Source organism: Scyliorhinus torazame, chromosome 12 (assembly GCF_047496885.1).
Source record: "Scyliorhinus torazame isolate Kashiwa2021f chromosome 12, sScyTor2.1, whole genome shotgun sequence".
In the NCBI taxonomy this organism is placed as follows: Eukaryota; Metazoa; Chordata; class Chondrichthyes; order Carcharhiniformes; family Scyliorhinidae; genus Scyliorhinus; species Scyliorhinus torazame.
In genome coordinates, this window is record NC_092718.1 from 134076791 (window position 1) to 134089468 (window position 12678).

Consider the following 12678-nt stretch of genomic DNA (forward strand, 5'->3'; position numbering starts at 1 on the left):
TCGCTCACACTGAGCCGCTCACACACACCATGCACACTCACACATTCACTCACACAAAGCACTCTCACACCCACATTGAGCATGCTCACACTCTCACTCACACCAAGCATGTTCACACTCTCACACCGAGCACACTCACACTCTCACACCCACACCAAACACATTCACACTCTCACACCCACACCGAGCATGCTCACACTCTCACTATCACCGAGCACGCTCACACTCTCACTCACACTGAGCATGCTCACACACTCACTCACACAGAGCCGCTCACACTGTTACCTACAATGAGCACACTCAAACTCACAACCACACCAAGCACGCTCACATTCTCACCAAGCACGCTAACTCGTTCACACGAGCATGCTCACACTCACTCACACGAGTACGCTCACACTCACTCACACCCACATTCACACCCACACTTTTACACCCAGGCTGATCATGCTCACACTGAGTTAGCTCACCCATACCCACACCAAGCACGGTCACACACTAACCGAGCATGCTCACACCCACACTGAGCCCGCTCACACTCACGAGCATGCTCACGCTCACACCCATGCCAAGAACATTCACATCCACACCGAGCACGCTCACTCTCTCACTTACACCTAGAGTACTAACACTCACACCCACACCGAACGCATTCACACTATCACACTCACACCGTTCACACTCACACTCTCACTCACACCAAGCTCGCTCACACCCACAATGAGGACTCACACTGAGCATGCTCAGACTCATACCCACACTGATTATGTTTGCACTCACACCAGGCACGCTCACACCCCCGACACACTCACACCAGGCATGCTCACACCTCCGGCACTATCACACCCGGCACGCTCACTCCCGGCACGCTCACTCCCGGCACGCTCCCGGCACGCTCACACCTCCGGCACGCTCACACCTCCGGCACGCTCACACCTCCGGCACGCTCACACCCGGCACGCTCACTCCCGGCACGCTCACACCCGGCACGCTCACTCCTGGCACGCTCACACCCGGCACGCTCACTCCCGGCACGCTCACTCCCGGCACGCTCACTCCCGGCACGCTCACACCCGGCACGCTCACTCCCGGCACGCTCACACCTCCGGCACGCTCACACCTCCGGCACGCTCACACCCGGCACGCTCACAGCCGGCACGCTCACAGCCGGCACGCTCACTCCCGGCACGCTCACACCCGGCACGCTCACTCCCGGCACGCTCACTCCCGGCACGCTCACACCCGGCACGCTCACTCCCGGCACGCTCACTCCCGGCACGCTCACTCCCGGCACGCTCACTCCCGGCACGCTCACTCCCGGCACGCTCACACCCGGCACGCTCACACCCGGCACGCTCACTCCCGGCACGCTCACACCCGGCACGCTCACACCCGGCACGCTCACTCCCGGCACGCTCACTCCCGGCACGCTCACTCCCGGCACGCTCACTCCCGGCACACTCACACCCGGCACACTCACACCCGGCACACTCACACCCGGCACACTCACACCCGGCACGCTCACGCTAGGCACACTCACGCCAGGCACACTCACAGCTGCACATGTTCACACCCGGCACTAACACACCCGGCACGTTCACACCCGGCACTAACACACCTGGCATGCTCACACATGCACGCTCACATCATGCACGCGCACATTTGGCACACACACATTTGGCACATTCACACTGGGCACTATCACACCCGGCACATTCACACCCGTCACTATCACACCTGGCATGCTGACACACACATGCTCACACCTGGCACTATCACACCCGACAGGTTCACTACATACCTTCCACACAATTGGTTGAGAAGAATGCAATATTCCTGGTCTCCAGTGGATTGTCGTTGGTACAGTCAGGGGAACGGGTCTGTGGTTCTGACTCACCCGTCAGTGAGGAATTATCAACCTAATAGACACAGCGGGAAAGTGGGAATTCGGGCAGGAGGGTGACAGCATAAGAAAGAGAGAATGGGCAAGCGGCAGGGAAACGGAGAGAAGAGAAAGGGTGGGTCGGAGGAGAGTAACGCGAAGAGAACATTTCAATGTGACATGAGGGGGGGGGAAGCAATGAGGAGCGAGGGAGAGGGAAAGATAGCGAGAACATTAGTCAGCAGCAATAATAATCCAGAATGGAAGATCAGCGAGAGGTTGACGGTCACCAACCTTACAACCGTGAGCAGATATAATCCTCAGATCAGCAGGAATTCGATCTCCGCCTTTCACCTCAACCAGGTCACCAGCCACAACTTCCTCGGCGTTAAGCTGTGTCTTCTCGCCTTCTCGAATCACCATCGCTTGCTGCACAGTGAGGGAAATGGTGACGGTAATGACACAATTTACCCTGTACCAGTCCCACACCCTGTACCAGTCCCACACCCTGTACCAGTCCCACACCCTGTACCCGTCCCACACCCTGTACCCGTCCCACTCCCTGTACCCGTCCCACTCCCTGTACCCGTCCCACACCCTGTACCAGTCCCACACCCTGTACCAGTCCCACACCCTGTACCCGTCCCACACCCTATACCCGTCCCACACCCTGTACCTGTCCCTCACTCTGTACCAGTCCAACGCCCTGTACCAGTCCCTCCCCCTGTACCCGTCCCACACCCTGTACCCGTCCCACACCCTGTACCCGTCCCACACCCTGTACCAGTCCCACACCCTGTACCCGTCCCACACCCTGTACCAGTCCCACGCCCTGTACCAGTCCCTCCCCCTGTACCAGTCCCTCACCCTGTACCCGTCCCACACCCTGTACCCGTCCCACACCCTGTACCCGTCACTCACCCTGTACCTGTCCCACACCCTGTACCCGTCCCACCCCCTATACCCGTCCCACCCCCTGTACCAGTCCCTCCCCCTGTACCAGTCCCACACCCTGTACCAGTCCCACGCCCTGTACCAGTCCCTCCCCCTGTACCCATCCCACACCCTGTACCAGTCCCACACCCTGTACCAGTCCCACACCCTGTACCCGTCCCACACCCTGTACCCGTCCCACACCCTGTACCCGTCCCACACCCTGTACCAGTCCCACGCCCTGTACCCGTCCCACACCCTGTACCCGTCCCACACCCTGTACCCGTCCCACACCCTGTACCAGTCCCTCCCCCTGTACCAGTCCCACACCCTGTACCCGTCCCACACCCTGTACCAGTCCCACACCCTGTACCCGTCCCACACCCTGTACCAGTCCCTCACCCTGTACCCGTCCCACACCCTGTACCCGTCCCACACCCTGTACCAGTCCCACACCCTGTACCCGTCCCACACCCTGTACCCGTCCCACCCCCTGTACCAGTCCCTCCCCCTGTACCAGTCCCACACCCTGTACCAGTCCCACACCCTGTACCAGTCCCACGCCCTGTACCAGTCCCACGCCCTGTACCAGTCCCACGCCCTGTACCAGTCCCACACCCTGTACCCGTCCCACACCCTATACCCGTCCCACCCGCTGTACCAGTCCCTCCCCCTGTACCAGTCCCACACCCTGTACCAGTCCCTCCCCCTGTACCAGTCCCACACCCTGTACCAGTCCCTCCCCCTGTACCAGTCCCACACCCTGTACCCGTCCCACACCCTGTACCCGTCCCACACCCTATACCCGTCCCACACCCTATACCCGTCCCACACCCTGTACCAGTCCCTCCCCCTGTACCAGTCCCACCTCCTGTACCAGTCCCACCTCCTGTACCAGTCCCACGCCCTGTACCCGTCCCACACCCTGTACCAGTCCCTCCCCCTGTACCAGTCCCTCCCCCTGTACCAGTCCCTCCCCCTGTACCAGTCCCACGCCCTGTACCCGTCCCACACCCTGTACCCGTCCCACACCCTATACCCGCCCCACACCCTGTACCAGTCCCTCCCCCTGTACCAGTCCCACCTCCTGTACACGTCCCACGCCCTGTACCCGTCCCACACCCTGTACCAGTCCTTCCCCCTGTACCAGTCCCACCCCCTGTACCAGTCCCACGCCCTGTACCCGTCCCACGCCCTGTACCAATCCCACACCCTGTACTAGTCCCACACCCTGTACCAGTCCCTCACCCTGTACCCGTCCCACACCCTGTACCAGTCCCACACCCTGTACCAGTCCCACACCCTGTACCCGTCCCACACCCTGTACCAGTCCCTCACCCTGTACCAGTCGCACACCCTGTACCCGTCCCACGCCCTGTACCCGTCCCACACCCTGTACCAGTCCCACACCCTGTACCAGTCCCACGCCCTGTACCCGTCCCACACCCTGTACCCGTCCCACACCCTGTACCCGTCCCACACCCCGTACCCGTCCCACCCCCTGTACCCGTCCCACACCCTGTACCCGTCCCACACCCTGTACCCGTCCCACACCATGTACCAGTCCCTCACCCTGTACCCGTCCCACACCCTGTACCAGTCCCTCACCCTGTACCAGTCCCACACCCTGTACCCGTCCCACCCCCTATACCCGTCCCACACCCTGTACCAGTCCCACGCCCTGTACCCGTCCCACGCCCTGTACCCGTCCCACACCCGGTACCCGTCCCACACCCTGTACCCGTCCCACACCCTGTACCAGTCCCTCACCCTGTACCAGTCCCACAACCTGTACCAGTCCCACGCCCTGTACCCGTCCCACACCCTGTACCCGTCCCACACCCTGTACCCGTCCCACACCCTGTACCCGTCCCACACCCTGTACCAGTCCCTCACCCTGTACCCGTCCCACACCCTGTACCAGTCCCTCACCCTGTACCAGTCCCACACCCTGTACCCGTCCCACTCCCTGTACCAGTCCCTCACCCTGTACCAGTCCCACACCTTGTACCAGTCCCACGCCCTGTACCAGTCCCACGCACTGTACCCGTCCCACACCCTGTATCCGTCCCACACCCTATACCCGTCCCACACCCTGTACCAGTCCCTCACCCTGTACCCGTCCCACACCCTGTACCAGTCCCACACCCTGTACCATTCCCTCACCCTGTACCTGTCCCACACCCTGTACCCGTCCCTCACCCTGTACCCGTCCCACCCCCTGTACCAGTCCCACGCCCTGTACCAGTCCCTCACCCTGTACCAGTCCCTCACCCTGTACCAGTCCCTCACCCTGTACCAGTCCCTCACCCTGTACCAGTCCCACACCCTGTACCAGTCCCACACCCTGTACCAGTCCCACACCCTGTACCAGTCCCACACCCAGTACCAGTCCCTCACCCTGTACCAGTCCCTCACCCTGTACCAGTCCCACACCCTGTACCAGTCCCACACCCTGGACCAGTCGCTTACCCTGTACCTGTCCCACACCCTGTACCTGTCCCACACCCAGTACCAGTCCCACACCCTGGACCAGTCCCTTACCCTGTACCTGTCCCACACCCTGTACCAGTCCCTCACCCTGTACCAGTCCCACACCCTGTACCAGTCCCACACCCTGGACCAGTCGCTTACCCTGTACCTGTCCCACACCCAGTACCAGTCCCACACCCTGGACCAGTCCCTTACCCTGTACCTGTCCCACACCATGTACCTGTCCCACACCCTGTACCTGTCCCACACCCTGTACCTGTCCCACACCCTGTACCAGTCCCACACCCTGTACCTGTCCCACACCCTGTACCAGTCCCACACCCTGTACCAGTCCCACACCCTGTACCAGTCCCTCCCCCTGTACCAGTCTCTCCCCCGTACCAGTCCCACACCCTGTACCAGTCCCACGCCCTGTTCCAGTCCCACCCCCTGTACCAGTCCCTCCCCCTGTACCAGTCCCTCCCCCTGTACCAGACCCTCCCCCTGTACCAGTCTCACACCCTGTACCAGTCCCACACCCTGTACCAGTCCCTCACCCTGTACCCGTCCCACCCCCTGTACCAGTCCCATACCCTGTACCAGTCCCACACCCTGTACCAGTCCCTCCCCCTGTACCAGTCCCTCACCCTGTACCCGTCCCACCCCCTGTACCAGTCCCATACCCTGTACCAGTCCCTCACCCTGTACCAGTCCCACACCCTGTACCAGTCCCTCCCCCGTACCAGTCCCTCCCCCTGTACCAGTCCCTCCCCCTGTACCAGTCCCACACCCTGTACCAGTCCCTCCCCCTGTACCAGTCCCTCACCCTGTACCCGTCCCACCCCCTGTACCAGTCCCATACCCTGTACCAGTCCCTCACCCTGCACCAGTCCCTCACCCTGCACCAGTCCCTCCCCTGTACCAGTCCCTCCCCCTGTACCAGTCCCTCCCCCTGTACCAGTCTCACACCCTGTACCAGTCCCACACCTGTACCAGTCCCTCACCCTGTACCAGTCCCTCACCGTGTACCAGTCCCACACCCTGTACCCGTCCCATACCCTGTACCCGTCCCTCACCCTGTACCAGTCACTCACCCTGTACCAGTCCCTCCCCCTGTACCAGTCCCACACCCTGTACCAGTCCCACACCCTGTACCAGTCCCTCACCCTGTACCAGTCCCACACCCTGTACCAGTCCCACACCCTGTACCCGTCCCACACCCTGTACCAGCCCCTCACCCTGCACCAGTCCCACACCCTGTACCAGTCCCACACCCTGTACCCGTCCCACACCCTGTACCCGTCCCTCACCGTGTACCAGTCCCTCACCGTGTACCAGTCCCTCCCCCTGTACCAGTCCCTCCCCCTGTACCAGTCCCACACCCTGTACCCGTCCCACACCCTGTACCCGTCCCACACCCTGTACCCGTCCCACACCCTGTACCAGTCCCACACCCTGTACCAGTCCCTCACCCTGTACCAGTCCCACACCCTGTACCAGTCCCACACCCTGTACCAGTCCCACACCCTGTACCAGTCCCTCACCCTGTACCAGTCCCACACCCTGTACCAGTCCCACACCCTGTACCCGTCCCACACCCTGTACCAGCCCCTCACCCTGCACCAGTCCCACACCCTGTACCAGTCCCACACCCTGTACCCGTCCCACACCCTGTACCCGTCCCTCACCGTGTACCAGTCCCTCACCGTGTACCAGTCCCTCTACCTGTACCAGTCCCTCCCCCTGTACCAGTCCCACACCCTGTACCCGTCCCACACCCTGTACCCGTCCCACACCCTGTACCCGTCCCACACCCTGTACCAGTCCCACACCCTGTACCAGTCCCTCACCCTGTACCAGTCCCACACCCTGTACCAGTCCCACACCCTGTACCAGTCCCACACCCTGTACCAGTCCCACACCCTGTACCAGTCCCTCACCCTGTACCAGTCCCACACCCTGTACCAGTCCCACACCCTGTACCAGTCCCACACCCTGTACCAGTCCCACACCACCTGTACCAGTCCCTCACCTTGTACCTGTCCCACACCCTGTACCCGTCCCACACCCTGTACCCGTCCCACACCCTGTACCAGTCCCTCCCCCTGTACCAGTCCCACACCCTGTACCCGTCCCACACCCTGTACCCATCCCACACCCTGTACCCGTCCCACACCCTGTACCAGTCCCTCCCCCTGTACCAGTCCCACACCCTGTACCAGTCCCACTCCCTGTACCAGTCCCTCACTCTGTACCTGTCCCACACCCTGTACCCGTCCCACACACTGTACCAGTCCCACACCCTGTACCAGTCCATCCCCCTGTACCAGTCCCACACCCTGTACCCGTCCCACACCCTGTACCCGTCCCACACCCTGTACCCGTCCCACACCCTGTACCCGACCCACACCCTGTACCAGTCCCACACCCTGTACCAGTCCCACACCCTGTACCAGTCCCACACCCTGTACCAGTCCCACTCCCTGTACCCGTCCCACACCCTGTACCCGTCCCACACCCTGTACCAGTCCTACACCCTGTACCAGTCCCTCACCCTGTACCAGTCCCACACCCTGTACCCGTCCCACACCCTGTACCCGTCCCACACCCTGTACCCGTCCCACACCCTGTACCCGTCCCACACCCTGTACCCGTCCCACACCCTGTACCCGTCCCACACCCTGTACCCGTCCCACACCCTGTACCAGTCCCACACCCTGTACCTGTCCCACACCCTGTACCTGTCCCACACCCTGTACCTGTCCCACCCCCTGTACCAGTCCCACACCCTGTACCAGTCCCACACCCTGTACCTGTCCGTCACCCTGTACCAGTCCCACACCCTGTACCAGTCCCTCACCCTGTACCTGTCCCTCACCCTGTACCAGTCCCACACCCTGTACCTGTCCCTCACCCTGTACCTGTCCCTCACCCTGTACCAGTCCCACACCCTGTACCAGTCCCACACCCTGTACCTGTCCCTCACTCTGTACCTGTCCCACACCCTGTACCCGTCCCACAGACTGTACCAGTCCCTCACCCTGTACCAGTCCCTCCCCCTGTACCAGTCCCACACCCTGTACCCGTCCCACACCCTGTACCCGTCCCACACCCTGTACCCGTCCCACACCCTGTACCAGTCCAACACCCTGTACCAATCCCACACCCTGTACCAGTCCCTCACCCTGTACCAGTCCCACACCCTGTACCAGTCCCACACCCTGTTCCAGTCCCACTCCCTGTACCAGTCCCTCACTCTGTACCTGTCCCTCACCCTGTACCTGTCCCTCACCCTGTACCTGTCCCTCACCCTGTACCAGTCCCACACCCTGTACCAGTCCCACACCCTGTACCCGTCCCACCCCCTGTACCAGTCCCTCACTCTGTACCAGTCCCACACCCTGTACCAGTCCCTCACCCTGTACCAGTCCCACACCCTGTACCAGTCCCACACCCTGTACCAGTCCCACACCCTGTACCCGTCCCACAACCTGTACCAGTCCCACACCCTGTACCAGTCCCTCACCCTGTACCAGTCCCTCACCCTGTACCAGCCCCTCACCCTGTACCCGTCCCACACCCTGTACCAGTCCCACCCCCTGTACCAGTCCCTCACCCTGTACCCGTCCCACACCCTGTACCCGTCCCACACCCTGTACCAGTCCCTCACCCTGTACCAGTCCCACACCCTGTACCAGTCCCTCACCCTGTACCAGTCCCTCACCCTGTACCCGTCCCACACCCTGTACCCGTCCCACACCCTGTACCCGTCCCACACCCTGTACCAGTCCCACACCCTGTACCTGCCCCACACCCTGTACCAGTCCCACACCCTGTACCCGTCCCACACCCTGTACCAGTCCCACACCCTGTACCAGCCCCACACCCTGTACCAGTCCCTCACCCTGTACCAGTCCCACACCCTGTACCAGCCCCACACCGTGTACCAGTCCCACACCCTGTACCAGTCCCACATCCTGTACCAGTCCCACACCCTGTACCAGTCCCTCACCCTGTACCAGTCCCACACCCTGTACCAGTCCCCACCCCCTGTACCAGTCCTACACCCTGTGCCAGTCCCTCACCCTGTACCAGCCCCACACCGTGTACCAGTCCCACACCCTGTACCAGTCACTCAACCTGTACCAGTCCCACCCCCTGTACCAGTCCCTCACCCTGTACCAGTCCCTCACTCTGTACCCGTCCCACACCCTGTACCAGTCCTACACCCTGTACCAGTCCCACACCCTGTACCAGTCCCACACCCTGTACCAGTCCCACCCCCTGTACCAGTCCCATCCCCTGTACCAGTCCCACCCCCTGTACCAGTCCCTCACCCTGTACCAGTCCCTCACTCTGTACCCGTCCCACACCCTGTACCAGTCCCACCCCCTGTACCAGTCCCTCACCCTGTACCAGTCCCTCACTCTGTACCCGTCCCACACCCTGTACCAGTCCTACACCCCTGTACCAGTCCCACACCCTGTACCAGTCCCACACCCTGTACCAGTCACTCACCCTGTACCAGTCCCACACCCTGTACCAGTCCCACACCCTGCACCAGTCCCACACACTGTACCCGTCCCACACCCTGTACCTGTCCCTCACCCTGTACCAGTCCCTCACCCTGTACCCGTCCCACCCCCTGTACCCGTCCCACCCCCTGTACCAGTCCCACACCCTGTACCTGTCCCTCACCCTGTACCCAACCATCCTCCAGTGCCGCTTTCTCACTCTTGCCTCCTCTTCCCTGTTTCTCTTGTGTTGGTGTTTACTCAAGCTGTGCTCTGGACACACAGGCACTGTTTTCTGATAAAGGTTCTTGTCCTGTTTACCTGGGGCACCATGTTCTTGAAGGATTCCATAATCTTTGAACTCTTAGCTTCTTGGTAATATGAGAAACAGCCGGTGATGATGACAACAGCCGATAGCACAATGCCCAGATATAACTGCAATGCAAGAGGAACCAGAGCCCTGTTAGATACTGGGTCAGGACAGCCCAGCACCCCCCACTTAGATACAGTGTTAGACCGACCCGGGGCACCCCATTAGATACAGAGTTAGACTGACCCGGGGCACCCCCATTAGATACAGAGTTAGACCGACCCGGGGCACCCCCATTAGATACTGAGTTAGACCGACCCGGGGCACCTCCATTAGATACAGAGTTAGACTGACCCGGGGCACCCCCATTAGATACAGAGTTAGACCGACCCGGGGCACCTCCATTAGATGCAGAGTTAGACCGACCTGGGGCACCTCCATTAAATACAGAGTTAGACCAGCACAGCACACCCCCATTAGGTACAGAGTTAGACTGACACAGGGCACCCCCATTAGATACAGAGTTAGACTGACCCAGGGCACCTCCATTAGGTACAGAGTTAGACCAGACCAGCACCCCCCCCATTAGGTACAGAGTTAGACCAGCCCAGGGCACCTCCATTAAATACAGAGTTAGACCAGCCCAGCACACCCCCATTAGGTACAGAGTTAGACTGACCCAGGGCATCTCCATTAGATGCAGAGTTAGACCGACCCGGGGCACCTCCATTAGGTACAGAGTTAGACCAGACCAGCACCCCCCCCATTAGGTACAGAGTTAGACCAGCCCAGGGCACCTCCATTAAATACAGAGTTAGACCAGCCCAGCACACCCCCATTAGGTACAGAGTTAGACCGACCCGGGGCACCTCCATTAGATGCAGAGTTAGACCGACCTGGGGCACCTCCATTAGATACAGAGTTAGACCAGCACAGCACACCCCCATTAGGTACAGAGTTAGACTGACCCAGGGCATCTCCATTAGATGCAGAGTTAGACCGACCCGGGCACCTCCATTAGATGCAGAGTTAGACCGACCTGGGGGCACCTCCATTAGATACAGAGTTAGACCAGCACAGCACACCCCCATTAGGTACAGAGTTAGACTGACCCAGGGCATCTCCATTAGATGCAGAGTTTAGACCGACCCGGGGCACCTCCATTAGGTACAGAGTTAGACCAGACCAGCACCCCCCCCATTAGGTACAGAGTTAGACCAGCCCAGGGCACCTCCATTAAATACAGAGTTAGACCAGCCCAGCACACCCCCATTAGGTACAGAGTTAGACCAGCCCAGGGCACCTCCATTAAATACAGAGTTAGACCGACCCGGGGCACCTCCATTAGATGCAGAGTTAGACCGACCTGGGGCACCTCCATTAGATACAGAGTTAGACCGACCCGGGCACCTCCATTAGATGCAGAGTTAGACCGACCTGGGGCACCTCCATTAGATACAGAGTTAGACCAGCACAGCACACCCCCCATTAGATACAGAGTTAGACTGACCCAGGGCATCTCCATTAGGTACAGAGTTAGACCAGACCAGCAGCCCCCCCCCCCCCCCCCCCCGCCCCCCATTAGATACAGAGGTACACCGACCCGGGGAACCCCCATTGGATACAGACTTGGACCAGCCCAGCACCTCCCCCATTAGGTACAGAGTTAGACCAGCCCAGTGCACCCCCATTAGGTATAGAGTTAGACCAGCCCAGTGCACCCCCATTAGGTACAGAGTTAGACCAGCCCAGTGCACCCCCATTAGGTACAGAGTTAGACCAGCCCAGCGCACCCCCATTAGGTACAGAGTTAGACCAGCCCAGTGCACCCCCATTAGGTACAGAGTTAGACCAGCCCAGTGCACCCCCATTAGGTACAGAGTTAGACCAGCCCAGCGCACCCCCATTAGATACAGAGTTAGACCAGCCCCAGATACACCCATTAGATACAGAGTTAGATCTACCTCATTGGCCATGCTAAATTGCCCTTAATGTCCAAAAAGGTTGGGTGCGACTACTGGATTACGGGTTAGGGTGAAGGTGTGGGGCTTAAGTATGGTGCGCTTTTCAAGTGCCGGTGCAGACTCGATGGGCCGAATGGCTTCCTTCAGCACTGTAAATTCTACGATGCACAAACCTGGCCTGAGTAAACTCTCCAGCTAACTGGAGGGTATTAGCTGTGGAATGACAGAGCTGCCCCCCCAGCCCTTACTCACATTGTCCCCGGCAGGATTGTCTTCAGTCGCAGCCTGGATGCCATAGGCCAGGAAGCAGAGGAGTGCGCCAATCCACAGGAGGATGGAGAAACCGCCAAAGAGCTGCCGGCAGAATTTGATCCACTCCGGGGTGGTAGGGGGAGGGGTCAGGGCATTGGGCCCATCGCGGGCCAAGAACTCGGCCGCCTTGGCGTGGGTGAGACCCTGTGGGTGGCAAAGGTCAACATGGTCAAGGAAAGGTCAGAAGGGAGAGAGAGAGAGAGAGAGAGAGAGACTGAGACAGACACAAAAAGCATGAGAGAGAGGGAGGGGGGAGAGAGAAGGTGGGGGGGGGGAGAGAGGGAGGGGGGT

The 12678-nt window shown here is 60.5% G+C and overlaps 1 protein-coding gene across 1 annotated transcript in view; it reads right to left on the reverse strand.

Moving 5' to 3' along the window:
- The window catches only part of atp1a3b (ATPase Na+/K+ transporting subunit alpha 3b), a 762330-nt gene extending 749850 nt beyond the window's left edge, over positions 1-12480 (reverse strand). Inside the window, exons 1-4 of the mRNA XM_072469087.1 lie at positions 12328-12480; positions 10123-10236; positions 2177-2311; positions 1802-1919 (exon numbers count right to left, since the gene is read on the reverse strand). Of these exons, the coding sequence (XP_072325188.1) occupies positions 1802-1919; positions 2177-2311; positions 10123-10152 (283 nt within the window). The 5' untranslated portion in view covers positions 10153-10236; positions 12328-12480. The remainder of the gene's footprint in view (positions 1-1801; positions 1920-2176; positions 2312-10122; positions 10237-12327) is intronic.
- Between the last annotated feature and the right edge of the window lie 198 nt (positions 12481-12678).